At 49.9% G+C, this 22495-nt stretch overlaps 1 protein-coding gene across 3 annotated transcripts; it reads left to right on the top strand.

Moving 5' to 3' along the window:
• Positions 1–41: 41 nt before the first annotated feature.
• Positions 42–22209, top strand: DESI1 (desumoylating isopeptidase 1). Of its 3 annotated transcripts, none has more exons than XM_072656281.1 (6): positions 42–259; positions 8162–8183; positions 9208–9277; positions 11202–11311; positions 12156–12278; positions 21912–22209. In XM_072656281.1, exons 1-6 carry the CDS (start codon positions 172–174, stop codon positions 22036–22038), a joined length of 540 nt encoding a protein of 179 aa, XP_072512382.1. In that variant the 5' UTR covers positions 42–171; the 3' UTR covers positions 22039–22209. The 3 variants fall into 3 exon arrangements, with proteins under 3 accessions (XP_072512382.1, XP_072512384.1, XP_072512383.1); XM_072656283.1 differs by lacking the exon at positions 21912–22209 and adding an exon at positions 18042–18184; XM_072656282.1 differs by lacking the exon at positions 21912–22209 and adding an exon at positions 14022–16226.
• Positions 22210–22495: the final 286 nt, after the last annotated feature.

Here is a 22495-nt window from a genome sequence, read left to right as displayed (position 1 = left end):
GCCGGGGAGCGTGCGGCCCCGTGCGGCTGAGCAGCCCGCGCAGCGCAGCGCCGGCCCGAGTCCCCCGGCCCCCGACGCCGCCGGGCCTCTGCCCACCGCCCCGGTCGGTGCGGCCCGGAAACGTAGAAGACGACGCCGCCGCCGCCGCCCTCGGGGCCGCCGCCGGCGTCGATGGAGCCGACGAACCTGTACCCGGTGAAGCTGTACGTGTACGACCTGTCCAAGGGCCTGGCCCGGCGCCTGAGCCCCATCATGCTGGGTGAGCTCCCTGCCGCGTGACCTTGGGCTCGCCGCTGCCCCTCCGCGGGGCGCCGGCCCGTGACGGGAGGAGGTGCCCGGAGCGGCGCAGACTGGGTAGGGAAGGCGAGCGTGGGGGGCCAGGGGCCTTCGGGCAGAGCCGGGAAGAGGAGAGAGGAAGTGACTTGGGATCCGAGAGAGGCGCTCGCAGAGCCCCCGATTCTAAAGGGAAGCCCAGGGTGATGGCATGACGACACTGGTCAGGATTCTGGGGAGTCGGGGCCCCCCCGGCCACACCGCCGTAGGTGCCCCTGGTGTCAGTGATTCGGTACTTCTCATTGACGCGGGATCCGAAGTCGGCCCCGAGAAGTTGTTCCTGTAGGCGTGTTCTTAACGCTCCTCAGCTCTGGCTGGAGTCGGACGGGAGTTTGACCGATTGCTGGAGGAAGTGTGGGAGTCCGACTTAAAGCCCCCGCTGGGGGAGGTGCTTAGTCCGTAGTCACTGGTGTTTACAGCCAAGTTACACAGATAAACAGAAAGCTTGGACTGGAGCCATGGGGTTTGCCCATTCATAATGAGAAGGCAAATTGATAGGTTTCCTGGATGCGTGGGACAGGAAGTTTGAACACCTGGGGCCCAGGAGAAGGCTCCTCCATCTGCCCCATGCCCATTTCTTCATCCCTTCTGGGCCTCTCCTGCCAGGTCTCCCCCTTCTCCTTTAGGCCATGCGGAAGGTGCTGTTAGTAACCTTGGGAACTGAAGACCAAGCAATTCTACACGAATTCTCTCCCAAGCCTTAAAGCCACATTAGACCCGTATTTCATCAAGTTCTGTTTCCAAAGTGTGGGATTATTCCCTCCCCCCAACATCAAGGACACTTTCCCTTTGTGGCATTGTCATTTTAAAGCTGTGAGCGTCTTCTGCTTGAGCTGTACCAACCTCCTTTCATTTGGCCTAATTGTCTTCTCACTGCCTGATTTAACTCCAGTACTATTTGGAGGCAGGAGACATGGATTGAATCCTTGCTGTGCCACTTATTACAGCTCTCTTAGCCTCAGTTTCCTCATCTGTAAAATGGCAAGACAAAAAACTGACCCAGCACCTTTATCACCTGCTTCCCAGGGTTATTGTGAGGAAAGACTTGTCAACCGTGAAGGGAACCATTCTTCTCACCTTGCCCTTGTCCTGGCTCTTCTTTCAAGAACATGGGACCAGTCCTGGTTGGAAGGGACTTCTAAGGCTACTTCCCCAACCCCACCATTTTACAGAGAAGGAAACTGAGGCCCAGAGAAACTAACCTGATGGCTTGCCAAGGTCATAGGTAGCAATAAGCATCAGAGATAGAATTTGAACCCTCTCCTCTGGCTCCAGAGCCAGTGCTTTTTCTACTGTATGGCATCCATGTTCCTTTGGACCAAGTGGAAAGTGTTTCTGAAGTTAGCCATTGTTTTTCGATGGAAATAAATACCTCCATTGTTCAAGCTGAAAATATTCTCTTGTCCAAGTCTTTCAGGATTCATATTAATGTTACCTTTGTCATTTATAATTTTGTTGATTTCTGTCATCTTCCTCCCAGCTTTCCATTTTCTGTTTTGCGTAGTCCTGATATTTTTAGTTTGCCCTTATGAAGCAATCCTCCTCCCCTTCCCCCATCCCTCCAAGGATTTTATCACTTCCCTGGATCTCTCTGTTATCATTACAGTGTAAGATCAGAATTGGAATAAATGAGGTCACATCTTATTGCCTGCTGGGGAGGAATAGACGATGTGATTAATATATTTAGTTTTAAGGTTCCTGTGGCCACTATCTCAGAGGGTATAGTCATCACTGACTATGGAAACAAACGATCCTGAAGCATAAACTCCTAATCAGTATAGACAGGTGATTGTGTCCCTTCTTTTCCTTTCATCCTTGCAAGATTCAAAATCAGCTGTCAGAATTGTCCTTCAGTCCTTCCCCTTAGAGCTGCTCTCTGAATTCTGGTCACCTCTTTCTGTGTTAAGGTGCATAAAAGAGAGCACAGTTTTCTCACAACCAGGGGAAACTTTGCCCTCCTCCAGCCCTTTGCTAGCTGTGTGATTTGAGATGCCAGCCTGCTGCAATACAGAGTTCACTTTCATATTTTTTGGCAAGCTCATCTCCAAATTATTCTGTAATCCAAGGATATGGGGAATTAGGCTGTGTGGTTTGTGGCTCAATTCAGTCTAAGAAATATCTTATGTGGATTTGGGGTCATAAAAGAGCCCTACCTTCCTGGAGTTTGTAATCTTTGTCATTTATAGACAGCTCTTAGCTCAAAGCAGTTAGTGCCAGTGGGAGAAAGACTGTATATGATCCAGTTAAACCTGTTCAGATTTTTCTTTATGCTTTAATAACCATCTTTCAGGTTCTCAATGGATTCATTGGGCTGTTTGGATAAGAATCTGACGACTAATACAATTCTTTTCTTCCTTTTTTTAAAATAATATTTTTTCCCTAATTACATGTAAAAATTTTTAACATTGGGTGTTTTTTTTTTAATTTCTATTTCTCTCTCTGTTCTCATTCCCCTCCCCAAGAGAGTGAGCAATCTGATATAAGTTATACACGTAATACAATTTCTTCATCTGTAAAATGGAGATAACATTAATATACCCCCATTTCCTGGTTGCTTTGTTGCAAGGCATAACTTAATAAAAAATTATTGGCAAGTACTGTAACAATCTTGATTTAACATATAACCTCTCAAGCACTGTGAGAAGGAAGTCACCAATGAATTATTACAAAAAAATTCCTTTGCGGGAAAAATCTTAATCTTTTAGAGTTTTTAAAGTGTCAAATGGCAAAAAGCTTTTTACTTTTTAAGGAAAATATCATTATAAGCTGGAAGGAGGACCTTTAAAGGCCATTACAGATAAGGAAACTGAGGCCCAGAGACTTGGCTGAGTTATTTGTTCAAGGTCAGTTAGTCTAGGATGTGTGGAGAATAAATGTAAAGTTTGGATTCAGTCCAAGGGCTGCACTTGAGAACATAAACGGCCACAAGTGGCCTCAAGGCCAAAGGTTCCCCAGTCTTGGTCTAGGAGATGGAATTCAAATATGCCCAGAGATGCCATTTTGATTTCATGTGCCCAAAGCTGATCTGCATCACTGCTCCTGCTGAGGAATTGCTTCCTTTCACCTCATCCCGATTTCACAGCCACCTTTAGGAACAAGGACCACCCACTGTTCAGTCCCACACTCACCCAGCTGACCTGGGACAGAATGTTGAAAGTTTTTGATGTTGCTGATTTTCCAGGTTCAGTTGCACAAAGCAGACATTAAGTGCATTGGAGAATGAATGGGGAAGCAGTAACTGGCTGACTTGGCTGGCCAATCAAGGGCCTCCCCTCCCCAGGACCCTCCATCCTGGGTCATAGTGGGACTCCAGACGGGCATCAGTCAGTCCTTAGAGCCCCTGGTCCTGCCCTTCTTTCACCACTGCTTCTCATTAAAGTTGACTAGGAAAAAATGGAAGGCAAATGGTTGTATTGACAAATAAGTACACATCTGTGGAGATTTCTGCCATTTTGGTCCAGTAAATTTTGTTTTCCCTCTAAATGACATTAATGATGCTGCTGTGTCCTTTGGACACATAGCTTAAATATACTCTTGGCCACTAGAGCATGTTGTGTTTTGAGTCCTGATCTGTTCCCACATTCTCTCTTAGATCCCCTGGTGACCCCTGGCTCACATCAATGAGACAGATGACTGGCATGGTTGGGCAGCAAAGAGGGGCTGAGAGGTGACCAAAGGCAGAACCTCTTGGCCTAAGCAGGCCACAGGCCTCCCTTGACCTTGACCTGTTTGGAAGGCCTCATTCACGCCATTTGCCTAGACTACAGGCCACAGGCTTTTCCATGTTATGGAAATGGATGTGAGCCTAGCCCTTCCCCTGCGGTGAGGGAAAGGAGGCCTTGTTTTAGATGCAAACTTTGGTGCTTGAAAGCCTGTGGAGCAGGAGAAAGTAGTGGCTAATGCACTGGCCTGGCCCGCAGCTGCAGCTGGGTCACCCAGGGCGAAGCTTCCTAAAGGCCGTCCTGATCTCTGTGGTCTTCCCATTGTCCCCACACAATGGCAGGGGGGAAGCTGCTGTTCTCCCCATTTCACCGCAGAATTTGGGATTGAGGACCTCAGAATACTGGCTATTCCTTTCTTTCCCATGGTACAGATCTTGGGGCCCCCACATCCCCACCCCTGCCCCATCCATTGTCCACAGCAGGTCTCCTCCCCCAGGGGGGGTTCCCTGCTCTGCTGTGGGCTAGCTCTAGCCACCTGGGACTTGTCTCACAACACAGCCTCTTGGCCACTTCTTGTCATTGGTGGAGAGTTGAAGCCACTCCAGACCCACCATCTCAGTCATCGCCCTTTAATAATGCTAATAATAACACAGGACCATTTATACAGGGCTTGAAGGTGGGCAGGGTACTTTACAAATATCTCATTTGAACCTCATGACAGCTCTGGGAGGCAGATGCAATTATTGTCCGTTTCACAGATGAGGAAACTGAGGCAGGAAGTTGTTAAATGACTTACCCAAGATCACCCAGCCAGTAAGCGTCCAGCAGTCTGTCCACTGTGATGCCACAACTTGAGCCCTTTGGCCAACCCTTTACAAACCTGCTCTGAGAAACCCTGAGAATTCAGTGGCTTTCACTGACCTCTGGCATGACCTTCATGGGGTGCCTGTGGCCTGGTTCAGCTGCTGCCTCCATGTTGGTTTTCTTTTGTACCTTCATTTCTACCTCTTTGTGCAGGGGCCGAGTCCAAAAGGAGCAGCTGTACCATGGTGGCATCAGTCAGAGCTTATCCATGGCTTTTCTCTTTTCCATCTGTCAGTCATCCTTCCTGTTTCCTTCTTAACCATCCTCAGAATGGTCTGGCCCAGTTGGATCTCTTGAGAAGTTTTTCCATGAGCTTTGGCATCTTGTGGCTTTCTGAAGGTCTTCCTTGCCTATTTCTTCGCTGATGCCGCCCTTGGCAGCCATGACTGTCCACATGACAGGGAGGACATTTTGACTGGTCCTTGGAAAGCAAACATTGCAGGGATGGGGGCAAAGGAGACAGCCTCAGGGAGAAAGGCAGGCCTGCAGTCTAGGAAATAGTGACTACTTGCTGCCTAATCTGGTCTGGACAACCAGGAAGCTTCTTCTTTCCTTCTGTGACCCAGAGGCCAGTGACAGCCCCTGAGGCTCATCCCCCCCACAGTTGCCTCTGGAATCAGGACGGTTAAATTCTTCTCTCTGCTGTCTAGTGTCAGAACTCTACTTTCCCTGTTGAGGGTGCCAGCATCCCACCCACCCACATTCCTAACTCAGGAGTCATGCTTCATTCCCCCTCTCCCTCTGGGAAGGAACCAGTTACTGAGTCCTATGAAATTCAGATCATCCCCTCTCCCCTCAGTCACAAAGATCTACCCCTTTTGTAAAAGGCTCAGGCCTGCTCCTGGTCAGCCTCCTTGTTTCCCATCACTCCTTCATCTCCCTTCCCATCTCTCTCAGCCTCCAGGTTTATCTTCCTAAAGAGTGGATATGACTATCATTTCCCTGTTAGTAAACCTTTGGCTTCAAGGACAAAATTCAGACTCTTGTTCACCTTGTCACATAAAAGCCTTCTGGAGCCCACCTCTTGTCTGCCTTGCCAGCCTTATTGTGCATCACTCCCCACCACCCACTCCGCATTCCAGTCTGACTAGACTGACTGTGGTACTGCTGTTCCCTGAAATGAAGGGGCCATCTCTGTCGCTCAGTGCACCTTCACAAGCTGTATTCTGTCCCTGGGATCACTCCTCATCTCCACCTGTCAGTTCTTCTCTCCAACTCCGTGTCAGCCGTCGCAGGTGCCTTTGCCCACTCCTGCCTAACATGACCTTGGATCACTGTCTCCATCTGCACGCATCAGCCTTCTCAGTAGAATGCAGCGGGGGCAGACACCATTCTGGCCTTATCTTTGGGGTTTCAGCAGTCAGCTCAGGACCCTGTCTACAGAGCAGTCCTTTGTTACTTTGTGCAGTGTATTCACCATAGCCCTCACATCTGGGGGGCTACAACAGCACAGGGAGGAAATGTAAATATGCTAGTGCCCCGTTAGCCAAATTGTTTACATTTGTTTCTTTTTCCCTTTCTGCTGAGTCCTAATTCTGCATTTGTCCTGTTTCCCTCTGTTACTTTAGGCATGTGGGAGGGCTGTTAGCCCTTTTCCCAAAAGGGACCATAATGTACAGTAATTAGATGTCAGCAGGTTATTTTCTTTCTAAAGAAGAAAATCAGATCAGTATAAAGTTTTAAAAAGGAACAAGGGTTTCCATCTTAGATTTCACAGTTCACCTTGAAAGGCAAATATTGTTTGTGACATGTGAATGAGAGGTTTTTCAAGGTTCTCTGGCATTTTCTGGAAGCTTCCAGTGGTGAGAAACCCTGCAGCTTCAAGGCCACATGTGGCCCTCTAGGTCCTTGGGTGTGACCTTTTGATTGAGAGTCCAAGTTTTACAGAACAAATCCTTTTCTTCAAGAGATTTGTTCTGTGAAGTTTGGATTCAGTCATAGGGCCACACTTGAGGATCTAGAGGGCCATGTGTGGTCTTGTGGCCCCAGATTCCCCTCCCTTGCTCCTGGCCCTTGTCTGGAAAGAAGCAGATTTCCCTTTTCCTCTAAGAGGAGGTAGGTACATTAGGGGTGACTTTGGAGACGATACAGAGATGAATCAGGGCACAGGGCAAAACAAGCCTGCTTAGAATTGGGGTCTGTCTATTTCAGTGCGTTGAGTCAGAATGCTGTCCAGGAGTTCTGTGTTGTGGCCCATGATCACCTTCCCCCCACTGTTTGTACTGGAATTCCACATTCACAGCATGGGCCAAAAACTTAAAATTTTAAAGAACTTTAAACCTTTTTATAGACCTGGAACCTATTCTAGTGAGTTTATTAACCAGGTTGCTCTGGAATTGTGTAAAAAGGATCTGGGCTCTAGCAAAAGCTCTTAGCAAATAGCAACCACATGGTGAGATTTAATGGCTGGGGGTGGGTAGAGGGGGGAGAGAGGAGAGCAAGTACTCTGGTGCTTTGTTGGGACTCTGGAAGGGAGAGACATATTGATGGTATCCATTAAGAGTTACAGAACTGGACCCAGTGATTCTCTCACTAGGACTTTAATATATAAATAGGGGGCAGCTAGATGGTGGAGTGGATAGAGCACTAGTGCAGGAGTCAGGAGGACCTGAGTTCAAATCTCACCTTAGACACTTGACACTCAGTAGCTGTGTGACCTTGGGCAAGTCACTTAACCCCAATTGTCTCATCCTAGATCATCTCCAGTCATCTTGATGAATATCTGGTCACTAGATTCAGATGGCTCTGGAGGGAGAAGTGAGGCTGGTGACTGGCACAGCCCTCCCTCACTCAAAACAAAGTCAAGTGCAAGTCATGTCATTATTTCTCTCATGGCATGGTCTTCTTTAGCAACGAAGGACGAACACACACACATTATACAAATATCAGGAGAAGAAAGGGAAAGGACCTTTCTGTATAAGAATATTTATAGAGGCCATATTTGTAATTGCAGAAAAAGGACCTGATCTAAGTCTAAAAACTGGAGAATGTCTGAAAAAGTATTGAATATTAATGTAAAGGAATGGGAAGACTTGTATGCAGTAACTTGTTGCCAGATGTTTGGGTAAAGCCAAGTAAAAGGTGACTGGCTGAGTTTCGTCCAGATTCAGGGTTCTGGGGCAGGAAGACGCTTCTTTGCTCCTGTGATGATAATTTGGTGTAATACAATGAAGGTGTTAGGGCCAATTTTAGTTTTTATTCTTTTTGCAGTTGTTGTCTTATTTGTTTTTGTTGGTAGTTATTAGTAAATTCATGTAGCACAGTCTCAAATAGTTAAATTTATTATCTTCTTCTTTTCACAGGGAAACAGCTGGAAGGCATCTGGTAAGTTGTTGAACTTTTCAGTCTTGACTGAGCTGGTTGGTTTATGCAACACACAAATGCCACCATGCAGTGGAATCCACTGTAGTCCCCAGTTGTTAGCTTCCAACTTGACATGTAGACCCACTTCTCATTTATTTTAAACTTTGAAGATAGAGCGATTGACTCCATTCCAAGAAGCAGTGTGATGTAATGGGACGATCTTGGCCTGGCCTCAGAAGCCCTGAATTCTGATCCTGTTTCTGGCTTTTGCTTGCTTTGTGACCTCTCTGGGCCTCAGTTCTCTCATGTTCAGCCCTGGTATTCTGTGAATTGAATTTGGCAGGGTGGAGGGGACTCATGCCCACCAGGTACCTGATTGCACGCCAGCCAGCCAGTCAGCCTTCAGACCTCCTTACGCTCTTGCAGCATCCCTCTTTGCCAAATGCCCCAAGCCCAGTGCTTCAGGGAAGTGAGCAAGGGTGGCCACTTAAGCTTGGGTTGAATATTAGGTTGGCCAATAACCAGATCCCTGTGTGGGCCCTTTTCCATGGAACTGACCTACATTCAGGCTTGTTTGGCTCTCTTTTTTCAAAACTGACCCAAGATAGCTATGAAGGAAGTTGGAAAGGCCTTAGGGATCCACGGTACCAAGCAGAGTCATATTCTTGATGTGGCCTTGGATTTAGTCTAAGTTTTGCAGAACAAATCCTTTTCTTCAGGAAATTTGTTCTGTGAAGTTTGGATTCAGTCAGAGGGCCACACTTGAGGACCTAGAGGACCACATGTGGTCTTGTGGCCCCAGATTCCCCACCCTTGCTCCTGGCCCTTGTCTGGAAAGAGGCAGATTCCCCCTTTTCTTGTAAGAGGAGCCCAAGCATCTCATTGAAAGCTCTCCCAATGCCACTCTCCCCACCTTGCCACCCCCACCACCCTGCCACTTTATGGTGGATTGCTGTGTGCTAAATGACATAATTGTTTCTGTCTGGGCAGCCCCCTGAAAGTTTATTTTGTTTCCCACTTACTCTGGTTTTCCTCTCCACGGCAGGCACACCTCCATAGTTGTTCATAAGGATGAATTCTTCTTCGGCAGTGGAGGCATTTCCAGCTGTCCACCTGTAAGTGCCTCCTCTCTGGGACCCTTTCCTTTGCTGCCTCTTATCCCACTGTGATTCCTACAAGAGAATGGATTGAGTTACTGATTAGTTTCCTACTGGATACTATACAAATGCTTTAAAAGCTACACTTCTGAGACTTCCTCATGTATTCTCCCATACCAAATTTGCCATCTCTCAGGGGTATTCTTGCCAGTCTGCTAAAGTTGTGAGAAAGGGCAAATTACTAGGTAGATCTTCTCTAGAGGATTTATAAAGAGATGTGGACAAGAATCATAGAAAGCTGAAAGGTGTGTGTGGAGGTGGTAGGTGGAGGTAACTGTGGCTCCCCTGAATCCTAGTAACTCTCAGTTGTTTCTTCCCGTGACTCTCTCAAGTCGTCAGAGAGCCCCTGGTGTCTGAGATTTGACCATATGCTGCTGCAGGGGCAATCAGCTCTTCAAAGCCAACTATTGGCCCAACCTTCCAAATTAAAATGATAATAATGTGATTGTCCATAAAAATCTTTTATTGTACCAAGTTTTTGCCTCTTGAATTTCCAGAGGGAGAAATGGCATATTTTTTCATGGATATGATGATAGCAAAATTGTTTGTCAAATGAAACACCTTCTGGTGCCCTGGACCCTCCATTTCTGAATCAGTCAGGGACCACATGATGACCACACACCTACCTACCTCACAAAAGCAGCCTGGCTTAGAAAGCGGTCTAAACCCCAGATGGGTACATGAGCTACAGGTAATAGAGAGATTACATGGAAAGAAAAGAAAAGACTTCCCAACCGTGGGTGGGGAAAAATTCTTAACTGAATCAGGAGTAGTGATGATCACCAAAGATCAGGTGAGTGACTTTGATTACATAAAATTCAAAAGCTTTTGCATAAACACAATCCAGGCAAACTAGAAGTAAAACAAGGAGAAAGAATCTTTGAAGTCACCGATTCTGCTAAAAGTTTGATATGTAAGATGGGAAAGTCCCAGGAAAGGATGTTGAAGAAATCGATACAAATAGTCAAACAGGCACTGTTCCCTGATAGGAAGGCAAGCTGTCAACAGCCATGGGAAATGAGGCTTGCGGAGGGGGCTAGGGAAAGGGCTGCAGTAGGGAGCCCTGTACCCCCAAAGGCCTGCTGCTGGTCACAGACAGAAAGGACCTAGGGTACCAGAGACCCCAGACTGGGAGCCCAGCAAGGTTCCTTCGGTTAGGCGGTGGCTGAACAGAATCAAAAACGATGCCTCTGGATTCCGGGAAATGTGCAGGTCTATGTCTGCATGGTCTGTGCTGGGTCAGATAAGCAGAAGCCAGAGGTGAGTTTTCCCAGTGCCCACAGTAACGTCAATAATGCACTTTGGGACACTCTAGAACTCTGACCAGGGCTTTAGAAGGGCTGTGGGCAGGCATCGGCAGCCTGGAAGCACAGGAGATGCCTTTCAGAGTGGTTTGCTTTGCTGATTTGTTACCAGGGAGAGCTTCATGAGGGTGGGGAGTAATCATACAAAAAAAATGTGACAAATGAAAGATTTGGAAACTGCCCCAGGAGAGGGAAGTGAGTTCCAAATGGGACCCAGACACAGGCAAAGGGGGCTGGTGAATACACAGCACTTAAGCTCTCCATGACCAGCGTGCTTTTTAGTTCTTGGTCTTCCTAAGTATTCATCTTTAAGTTTGCAATAAAAAAAGAAAAAATTAAAGGGGAAAAAAAGCCTTCTGACGAACCTGAGGAGAATTTGAGGATTGAAGAGGCGCTGCTGCTTGACTTTATGCTCCTATTATGCCTCAGCTTCCCCTCTGTGAGAGAAGTGGCTCAGGCTCAGTGACCTTGAAAGTCCCTCTGGCTCTAGATAGAATCTTGTGGTTGTCCCTTTTCCGAGGTTCTGGGGCAGGTCTTGGGTTGGTGATGGGCCTAATGCTGTTGGCTTGCCCTTGCAGGGAGGGACACTACTTGGGCCCCCTGACTCAGTAGTAGAAGTAGGGAGCACTGAAGTTACTGAAGAAATCTTCCTGGAATACCTATCCTCCCTGGGGGAGTCTCTGTTTCGGTAAGTAGCTGGCAGCCCTGAGCCCTAGAGAGGAGTTTGGGTGAGGTGGGGGGGTGGAAGGGGCATTGTGGAGACAATGACTCCAGGGGTTTTACAGCCCTGCCTGCCTATGCTGGTTGGACAGCACACTTGCCATGTCCTCACATTGTGGCTTCCCAGATGCTCTTGGCAATAGAACAGTTTGGGGTCCATTGTGGGGGGTGAGGAAAGCATAAAACTCCTCTGTTTTCAGACCACCCCAGTGGGAAGGAGGGCACCTGGGAAGAAAGAGGATTGATTGTAGGAAAAAAAATGCTGTATCTGCATGGAATTGTTCTCACAAAACCCCAATCTCCATTTCTTGGAGCCCCAGGGTTCCATAACATGGGGTTTGGAAAATGCTGATCTGGTCCAACCTGCTTGTTTTCCCGAAGAAGAAATTAAGTCTCTGAGGAGGGGAAGTGACTTGCCCAAGGTCAGGCTAGACCCCAGTCTTCCAACCCCTGATCCAGGCCTCTTTCTCTCACATGAAGCCTGTTCCCTTGAATTAGCTAACTGATATTTACCTCAGCTTTTTAGGGTTCACAGAATGCTCTCTCCACGCTTTCTCCTTTAATCTTCATAGATCTGTGAAATCAATAGGTCCTGCAGATGTTGTCCTCCCCACCTCATAGAGAGAGGCCTGAGGTCCACTTGGGCGCAAGTATCTTCGATGGGCTTCCCAGGCCCCTCTCTCTGGCTGCTTAGCAGGCGTGTAGTCCTTTCCAGGGCCCAAGGAGGCAGGGGAAGCCTGCCCTTGCTGACATGTAGAGAATGTTCTATTTTGGGGCGCTCACGGCTCCTGTCTCCCCCTTTCCACGAACAGAGGCGAGGCCTACAATCTCTTTGAGCACAACTGTAACACGTTCAGCAATGAAGTGGCCCAATTCCTGACTGGAAAGAAGATTCCCTCTTACATCACAGACCTCCCGTCTGAAGTCCTTTCTACGTGAGTACTTGAGCTTCTGGGAAGGTTTGGGGGAGGGGTCCTCCAGGCAGCCCCAGGGCTCATCTCACCCTAACATGGATGGGGTGGGGCTGGGGGCCCAGGCAGGACCTGCTTGGCATCTCTTGGAGTGAGGCTCCTCACTGGGCCTCTGCCCCGTGGACACTCAGTCCAGAAATGCTTGTCTCTGGAAAGGTGTGGTTGGAGCAGCTGGTTCTGCCTGGCCCAGGGCAGGGTTCTGACGGGTTCAAGGGTTTTGGAGAATTTAGGGAGACTCATGGGAGTATAATTAGCTCATTTAACATCTTGGCACCCTCACTCAGTGAGGGCAATGCTGACGTCCCTCTTTCTGTTCCTTCTCTGGTGGTCAGCAGTGTGTGGTTGGGGCTGTGACTCTTTGCCCTAGTGCTCCTGCCTTGACTCTGACCCAGCCACAGCTCCCATCCCTCAAAGGCTTTCCTCACAAGCACCTGGTGAGGTGGGAAGGACTAGGATGGTCCCCATTGTACAGATGAGGATACCTGAGGGCCATGAGGGCTGATGGGACTTGCTCCAGGTTGCTGGAAATGAACAGCACAGGCCTTAAAGGTCTGATTGGATCCAGTGTTCTGTCCCCAGCACCCCAGCATGGTTATCTCCAGGACGTCCCCTGGTCCTGTTTTCCAGTCCAGGGATTGTGGCTTCTGTGTAGGGTAGAGAACAGAAGCTCGGGGCCAGAAGGGCCACCCACAGCTTCCCTGGATCAGCTCAGAGAAGACATTCGTTCCCAGGAAGACAGTGATGGTTCACGTGTCCAAAACATGGCCCTTGGAGGAGGGACCAGTTCCCTCTCGGGTATCACGGCCCAGCAGTACTTGGGAGATGGACAGAGGAGGACCAAGGGCGTGAGCATCTGGACAGCAACCAGGCCCAGGCACTCCTAGCTTCGGAGGGCTGCAGGCACCCTGGGCCTTCCCAGCAGCAGGCTGGCCCACTGACCAAGGTCTCAGGCTCTTTGGTGCCAGCTCAGCTCAAGGGCCCGCCTCCATTTGCCTGTTGGCTTCTCCCAGTGACCTGAGGGAGGGGGCAGGCACCTAGCTGGAGGCTGTGCTTAGGGGTCCCGGTGGCAGTGGGGTTGATGCAGTTACTTCTTCCTTTCTGGGGCTTACTCCTGTCTTCTGGTGCCAGGAGGGGGCCCTGTTGGTGGGGTTTGGGGTACAGTGTGGAAGTTGGTTCTGTGCCGAGTTCTCAACTTGTATGTGTTGGCACAGGGAGGAACCAGGTCATCTGGCCCTGCCTGAAGAAAGTCTGGGCATCTGAGTGTAGTTTTCAGAAGCAGCACTTGCCCTTGGAGATTCTGAGGAACTTAAGTGGGTCCTCTTGGTGTGCTTGCGTCTGAAAGGCTCCAGACTTCTGCCTTGTTGTCAGAGGGGCGCTGTGGAGCCACTTGAGCCAGATTCAAGGAGCAGAGTAGGTCCTTGAGGAAGCGGCTCTCACAGTTCGTGGTCATTGGGGTCCAAGTGAGGGCTATCGAAAGTACCAGGAGGGCTTCTTAGAGCCTGGATTCTGGCAGGGTCAGCCCCCAGGGAGCTCCTGGGAGGGGAGAGAGGCAGGGCAGGTGTGTGCACATCCCAAGCCTGGAAGCAGACTGATTTTCAAGAACAAGTCCAGGGGGCTGGCCGGCACCGGTAAGCTGTGCCTGCCTCTCTACTGGAGGAGAGAGCGATGTGGCCGAAGCCTTCCCTCCTCTTTCATCTTCTCCCGCAGGCCCTTCGGACAGGCTCTGCGGCCCCTCCTGGACTCCATTCAGATCCAGCCCCCTGGGGGGAACACCTTTGGCAGACCCAATGGCCAGAGCTAACGGACCTGGGAGGGAGCACCTCGCCTCACCGCCGCCGTCGACTCTCCAGGGCTTTTCCTTTTTAAAAAAACAAACCCTACCAGATTTCTATTTTATAATTTTACATCAGAGCTAACAACCAGGGGACGGCTTTTTAAATTTCCCAGGGAAGGAGATCATCAGGCTGCATGTAGGACAATGCTGCTAAAAACCAGAACCAATGCCATCCCTTCTAACAGTATTATACTAATTTATTAAGGCTGTCTTGTCTGTGAGTTCACTTTTGACGCTGTTTGCTAAGCGTCTCCCACTCCGCAGAAGGGGGAGGTTGCTGAACCAGAAGAGGGCGAGGCCCTTCGGGGCAGACCTGACGCAGGGCCCAGGTGCTCCCAGCCATGGTGGGCCCAGGCTTCCACAGGTTATAGGCAAATGTCCCAATGGTTTCGTTGTCTCTGGGCCAGAGGGACAGGAGTCAGGGCTGAGTGGATAGCAGACTCAGGAAGGAAGGAGACGGGCGAGCTGTAGTACCAAAAGCCATTGCCTTCACCTGCTTGCACCTTGTTGGGCTACCTGCCTGTCTGGTTTATGCAGAGTGGTTCCTGCTTAGCGCAGGCCCCTGACCTCTCACTGGTCAGGCACAGCCTCGATAACCATCCCCCCCCCCCCCCCCATCCATAGTCCTATCTAGGCAGCTGAGGCCTCAGACTCTGCTGCTTTGAGCATCCAAAGGGGGAATGATGCAGAATTTAGGTGGCCAGTGAGTTTGGCGCTATGTCTGATAGGAATTCTTCCACTGTCCCAAAGCATTTTGAAGACACATTTTGGTTTCTTTCCATCTTGAATGTGGCAGCAGGAGAGGCAGAGGAGTGGGTGGATTGGATCCCCCTTTTGAGTCTGAAGGGTTCTTGGATCCCCTTTCTGAGCCCTCCCAGGCTATAAATGCAAGTGGGTGAGAAGCCCCAAATTCCCTTGGCTGCACCCCAGAACCTTTGACCTGCCACAAACACTCCCTGCTGCCTCAGCCTTGGCAGCAGCTTGGTGTCTTCTCATCACCCATTTGTGGCCCCCACCAGCCCTAACAGTTAGTATTCTCATAGCTCTTTGAAGGGAAGCAGTTCTTAAGATTCTAGCCTCTCTCAGTGTTACACATGTGACCAGAAGTGTCTCAGGGACAGCCAGGTATGATGTCCTAGGATGTGCTGGTCCAGCACTGTGTGCCTGGTTCTCTTGGAGACCCGATACTGGAGAATAGGGAGGAGGAAGGGACTTCCTCGTTGACCACAAGGCATAAATGGGCCTAAAGAGACCAGCAGTCACAGGTTTGGGGCCTGTGGTCTCCCTGCCAGTCTGGCCCTCACAGGGTGGCAGCAGTCAAGATCACAGCCTCCCCACTGGGCAGCTTTTGTTCTCAATGACTCCTCTCCACCTTTTTGTTCCGTCCAGAGGCAGGAATGTAACAGCCCTTCCCACTGCCTGGAAGCACTGAACACCTCTCAGCCCTCCACAGGGAGGGAGATTGGGTGAGTCCTAGCCACCCATGGTGGGCTGAGAGAACGCTCAGGGCAATGGGCAGAAAAGCAGGTTACAGGCTTGGGAGCTGGTGTGGACAACTGCTCTATTAGGGGGTGAGGGGGTAATTGGTTGAAGAATGATTTTTAATGTTTTTTTTTTTCCAATTGAGCATTTATGTTCCTTCCCCCCCCCCACTAAAAAAGGGAGGGAAAGCCTCTCTAACAGTTAAACATTGTTGCACAAAACAAATCCCCACATTGTCTGTGGCCAAACATGTCTCATCCTCTGTCCAGGTGGCAGCAGCTTTTCATGCACCTTCATGGATAACTAAGTGACCATTGAATTCTAGACGCTCAGGCACTAGTCAGTGCTGCTCCCCCCAGACTCAGGATTGTGCCCTCTGTGACTTGGCTGTGGCCCACCAGGCCTCAGGAGGGGGCTGGCCATTGGGCCAGGCATGCTAGTGTGCAGACGTGCCTCCCCCTCCTGAGATGAAGCCTGTACTCTCCCATGTCCCTTTTCCCCTGCAGTAAGTCAAGTGAGTAAGCGTATCTGGGATGGAGGGGTTTGCTAACTGATCTATTTCTATGATGCAATAAACTTGGGTCCGCCCCCACTCACTCTGTGTGTCCTGTTGGCCTCCTTTCTTTCGGGGGGAAAGAAAAGGAGCACCTTGCTTGGGCCTCGCTCCGCTCACCTGCCTTAGCATAGCCCCCAAAGTGCCCCTTTGCCTTGTGGGCACTTCTGACCAGTTCAGTTGTTCTGTTAGATTGCACTCCCCCTCCCATGCCTCAGTTTCTCTAGCTGAACTAGAAAGGGTCTGTGACTAGATTGCTTAGTCATCCCTTCATGGGGGGGAATAAGCATTTATAGAGCACCCACTGTGTGCCAGGCATTGTGCCAATTAATCAGGGCTTTACAAGTACCTAATTTGGTCTTCATCAACCATATGAAGGAATGCTCCAGGGCACTAATAATGAGAGAAACCCGGAGGTTTCACCTCATGTGCAGCAAGTTGTCAAAGATGAGAGAAGACAGGGCTCCAAGTTAAGAGAGGCTGTGGGCCAACAGGCACTAAACTGTGCGCCTTGGTGCTCCAGCTGGGGAAACTGGGTGGCCAGTTCGAAAAGTGGTTTGAAATGTCCATAGCCTTGGACCAAGAGATTACATTGCTAGGGAGCAAGTCCCCGTGCCTAGCAAAACATGTGTAGTAGCAAAGGATAGGGAACTGATGCCTGTCAGTGGTAGGGGAATGGAATGAAAGGCACTGTGCCATAAAGGAAGATGACTGTGACACGTGGAGAAATGCAGAAGAGTGACCCACCCCAAGTGAAGTCAGAACCAGGGAAACAGACAAGGATGCCAGCCATGTCACTTGGAAGAACCAGCCACACCACACATACAAAGGGGCCAGAGAAGGCCCCCAACCCAGCCAGCACCTCCCCAGGGCTGGGGAGGCCACAGCATGCTTCTACTTTTTCGATGGCTTGATTGGATTTGCTGAATTGTTTTCTTTTTCCTTTTTAAAAAAAAATATCTTTTGTTATATAGGATGACTCTTGGGGATCCTGGGGAAAATGCTGATGATGTTAAAAAAAAAAAGGTATAATGGTAGACAGGTAGATAGATTGATTAGATATAGATTTAGATCTATGTTTTAAATGTTTGCTGCCACTACTGCATCTGGCTTTCCAGATCAAGGGCAGGATGCAGTGACCATAAAGGCCACTGGGTGGTGACATCTTCACAGGTTCCATTTGGTCTTTTACCAGGATCCAGGGGAAGGAAAAGAAATGAGTAGATTAATGAAGTTCCCCGGAGTGAAATGGGGAGGGAACACTGAGAAAGGTGTTGGCACAGAGGAGGATACCCTGAAGCAAAGGGGTCCAGGAGAGGAAGGCGGTTACGAGAGTGGTGGAAATGATTGGTGCCATGGCCTGGGCACTGAGCTGGACAGTCAGGGGCCCCAGGTTCTAACCCCAATCTTTCACTGGCTGCTGACCTGGGGGGAGCCATGTTTCTGATCTCTGGATCTTTCTTCCCAAACAGGGTGGAGGTAGAAGGGTAGAGGATCCTAGTACAGAAAAGGGATGCCCAGGAGTGTCCTTCCAGTCTACCTCTAAGCCCTGTGCCTATGAGGTGACTTGGCAGCATGTTTCCCATCTATAAGCCTCATTAGCACAGAGCACTAAGCAGGTCTAGTAGTCAACACTTACTGGGGACACCCTGGGGAGCCAGACCAGGACCCAGTGAGGAGGTTCAGTTGCCAGGCACTGTCTGCAGAGGGTTATGGAACCATAGACTCATCCACTCCTTTTTCAGGTGGATTGACTGAGGTTACACAGCTGCACTCTGAACTCAGAGCCCCATGGGTGACGCTCTCCAGGTCTCCTTCCCCCCCATAACCATGCCAATCTTTTGCTTGTCTCTTCCAGCCCTCACCAGCTGACTTAGCCTCCCACCTCACTGAGGAGATTGAGGCCATCTGACAAGTGCTCATTCACTCCCCCTTCTCCATTATTCAGACCTCAGCATTATCCCTGAGGAAGGAAGACTCCTCAGTAAAGGCTAGTCTCCCTACCCGTGTCTTTCATACCAGGGTAGAGCTGGGACATTTAGAAGTGATGTCAGTCAGCAGACATTTAATAAGCACCTACTGTGTGCTGGGCACTGTGCTAAGCCCTGGGGATACAAAAAGAGACAGAGTCCCTGCTTCAAGGACCTTATGTTCTAATGGAAGTCATCACCTTCACTCTTGTGCCCCTTTATCTTAATGTCCTCTCCCTCTAAAGCTTGGCCCAAGTGTGGCCACCTCCAGGAAGCCTTCCCTTGTTTGCCCTGTTGGGCCCGCCCACTTTGCTCCTCAATAACATGGAGCATGTGGGGTGCTGTGTATCTTCCTGGCCTGTCTAGACTAGACTAGACTCCCTTTGAAGGCAGATAATTTGCCCCATTCCCCCCACTACAGGCCCGAGCACAGGGCCCTGTACACAGTAGGCACTTTTTACGTATTTAGTGACTTGAATTGGATTCCCCCATCCTCATCAACCACACTTTATGGGTCCAGGCCTCCTTTGGCTATGCTCAGTGTGGGATGTGATAGGGAATATAAGGCTGACTAAGAGCTGAACCCTGCCTTCCAGGGGTTTATAATCTAGCTGGGGAGGAAAGCACTCCCAATAAGAGATAAATAAGACAGGCCAGGCCATATGGACCAAATGCCATAGGAGCAAAGAGCCCTCTGAGGGAGCAAGGCCTTGAATGAGAATACAGCCAAGTGGGGGAGGGGGATGATGGGGGAAGACTCCATGGTGATGACCCACCTGAGGACAGAAGCATGGAGGGGGTGCCAAGAGCCAGAAGGGTCCCTGGAAATCATCTGGACCATCCCATTTGCTTTATGGGTAGGAAACCAAAGTGGAGAGAGGACAGGTGACTTGGCCAAGGTCACCTGGCCAAGACAGGATTCAAACCGACATTCAGTGATTCCAACCAGGGGTATTTCTACCATGCCACTCCAGCAATTCCAAACAAAGATGGTCAGAGGAGAGTGTGTATGACCGGGGTAGGGGAGGTGGGGTTCAGACAGAGGAGACATTGCATTGGGAAGATCCATCAGGCCTTGCTGGGCCACAAGCCTGGCGATCCGCTGAGTGGAGAGGGAAGTGGCCGGAAGGGATGGAGGAGGCAAACACCCCTCTCTGCATCCCCTAACTCCTACCCGAGCATCTAAGGGGCTTGCTATCTCCAGGATCAAATAGAAACCCTCCCTGCTTGGCATTTAAAGGGTAAAGGAAGGGAATAAAGTATTTATAGAGAACCTACTGCGTGCCAGGCACTGTATCTAAGCCATTTACAAACAGCTCATTTGATTCCTGGGATGGAGGAAGTTTAATTATCCCCATTTTACTATTGAAGAAACTGAGGCAAACAGAAGTTAAGTGACTGTTCAGGGTCACACAGCAAGTGTCTGGGGCCAAATTTGAACTCAGGCCATCCTGGCCCTTTCCTATCTTTCCAGGTCTTCTCTCTGCATCCTCTCTGTATGCACTCCATCTCTGTCTCTGTACCTGAGCTTTGGCTGTTTCTTATGCGCAGAATGCCCTCCAGCCTCTCTTCTGACCCAGCTCAAATGCTGCCTTCTGCCCCCAGCCTTTCCCCCTAGCTGGTGCCATTCCTTCAGAGACTGCTCTGTATGGATCTTGTTATTAATATTTTCCCCATTAGAATGGGAGCCTCTTTCTTTGTGGGTGGTGCCTGCCTCAGAAAGCATTTAATATATGCCTGTTGACAGACTGACTAATGGACAGATTCCCGCCCCCCCCCCCCCAGCAGCCCCTGATCAGGCCCATCCCAGGGATACTCCCCAGGCTATACCCCCCCACTGCAGAGGCTTAGGTCTGGCATCATCCCTCTCAGCTTTCATTGGGGGCCAGCAGTAGAGGAGCTCACCTACCTTTCAGGCTCTGGCACCTCTGGCTCCTTCATACCAGTGATGGCCCGAGTCTTCAGGAAGCCCAAGCCAATCTGACCATAGAGGGCTGGGACTGAGCGGCGAATGCTTTCACATCCTCCATTTTCACAGAGGAGGAAACTGAGTCCCCGAGAGGGGGTTTGCCTTGGTGAGCCCACCACACCAGGGGCATCTCTCTCTGGTGTCTCCACCTCGGGGTGTCTCTGAGTGCTCCCTGTTGTCTTCTGCTTGCCTCCTTCCTGTGTGTTTGGGGTGTCTCTGCCCAGCCCCAGGTCCCTAATCTCCACCTGAGCCACCTAGGGACTGGGCCTGAGCACAGGTTGCCATGGTACCAGCTCTCCCTTAAAGGGCCGGGCCCAGCTATGTCTTGGGACTTGGGGGCCTGGGGCGTGGGGAGAGAAGGTAGCCCTAGAGATCCCAGCCAATGCTCCAAGTTCCAGTGGGAGGCAGCAGGCTGCAGGATGCCATGGCAGAGACATTAGGGGCCCAGGAGAGGTACCATGGTGATGGAACCCTCGCCTTCTCGGTCCAGGGAACAGGGGAGGCATGATGGGACACAGGAGATACCAGAGGGGAGCAAGCATCCCCCACACACTCCATGCTGCCACCCTCGGGCAAAGTCCCTGCTGTCCAGCTGCCCCATTCTAGGCTTTGATGGGTCAGGGGAATGACATGACTTGGCCTGGCCTCCACTGGAGGCCATCCCCTTGGATCATGTTCCGGCCTCCTCCTCTTTTCCTTCTTAGAAATAGAAAGAGCACTGGATGGGAATGGGGAGAGCAGCACTCTCTCCCTATCCTGTTTCATTGTCCGTTCATATAGATCGGCCATGAACTGACAGCTCGAGCCTCTCTCCTTCTCTGGGCCTCAGTTTCCTCCTCTGTAGAATGAGGGGGTCTGAAGTCCCTTCACATTTGAGGTCTCTTAATAATAAACACTCACATCTCGCTTCCACTTGCCAAGCATTTCTGGAGCATTTTTCACATGCTAGATGTGCTCGCTGCACAGAGATCAAGATTTCCCCATCTGAATGCACCTGTTCAGAAGCCCACCTCCAGTCTGAGAGCTCCCTGGAGCACTGAGCAGCTCACCCAGCCAGGGGGGGTCAAAGTGGGAACTTGAATTCAGGTCCTCCTGGCCTCAGGGTCTCTTCTCTGCTCACCTCACCATATGACCTCTCTTCCTGCCCAATAAGCCATCAAAATGCATCCAGAATTCTAGCATTTTGACCAACTAGAAACCAAGTGAATCAGCCGATCAGTTGAATGTTATAATAGACCTATGCACAGTAGAGGCTCAGGCTGAGAAAATGTCTGTTACTCCCAGAAACTTGCCGGTGTTCTCCCAGTTCCCATTGTTGCACTGCTTCAGATTCTACACACCATGAAGTTCTTTTAAAACACACAGAATTTCCCTCACAACAACCCTGTAATTTGGAGAGCACAAGCATTGTTCTCTCCATTTCATAAATGAAGAAACTGTTGCTTCAAGAGGGAGGGAGACTCTTTCGTGGTTCCAGAGCTAAGCTGCAGCAGATCCATCCTCTGGGTGGTAGGTACTAAGGCTGCCTGAGGATGCAGGCTGGGGCCACACTCATGATTGACTGGGATGTTTCAGGTCCTCGGGTTCCTAAGAACTGATCATGGGAATAAGGCACAGGGTCATGGGACCTGGGGCTGGATAAAGCCTGAGAGAGCCCCAAAGTGGGGACCCCTGCCCCTTCCCACCCTGAGCAAGCTCCCAATCTTTCTCCTTTCATAGGCTGTGAAGAGAGTAGAGTCAGTCCTGGGTGAGGTGGCAGTGACTCTACCCTCTTTGTCCTTCTGCCCAGTGCCCAGCCCAAACACACCACCCTGTCCTCACAGAATTCAAGAGCTCCAGAGCTGGGAGGGCCATCAGTCCAAAGTTGTCAACACAACCAGTACATGAACAATATGTCCAGCAAGGCCTATGCTTGAAGACCTCCAGAGAAGGTAGCTCACTCCTGTTGAAATCTAGAGGTGCTGGGAACCCCAAAATTCAAGGGCAAACAATGCAGGTCCTGCCTTGGATGAATTCGACCCAACCTGCCTGTCAGTCAGAGACAAGGTTTAATAAAACACCTGTTGGGGTGGGTGAGATTCTAAGAATCCCTGCTACTTGTGACACTTGTATTGACAAGTAGGCCAGACTTGAGGAATCCGAGCCCTTTAGTGGGGACAAGAAGGACCTTTTATTTATTTTTTTTTTAATTAATTTTTTTATTTTTTTAATGTTTAACAATCACTGCCATACAATTGTGATTTTATCCCTCCCCACCCACCCCCCACTACCTCCCTCCCTCCCCACGACTGCATACAATTCTGTATAGATTCTACATATACTTTCCTATTGAGTATCTTTTCACTATAGTCATGCTATGTAGTCAGACTAAGA

This window comes from Notamacropus eugenii, chromosome 3, assembly GCF_028372415.1.
Source record: "Notamacropus eugenii isolate mMacEug1 chromosome 3, mMacEug1.pri_v2, whole genome shotgun sequence".
In the NCBI taxonomy this organism is placed as follows: Eukaryota; Metazoa; Chordata; class Mammalia; order Diprotodontia; family Macropodidae; genus Notamacropus; species Notamacropus eugenii.
This window is presented reverse-complemented; position numbering and strand designations above follow the sequence as displayed.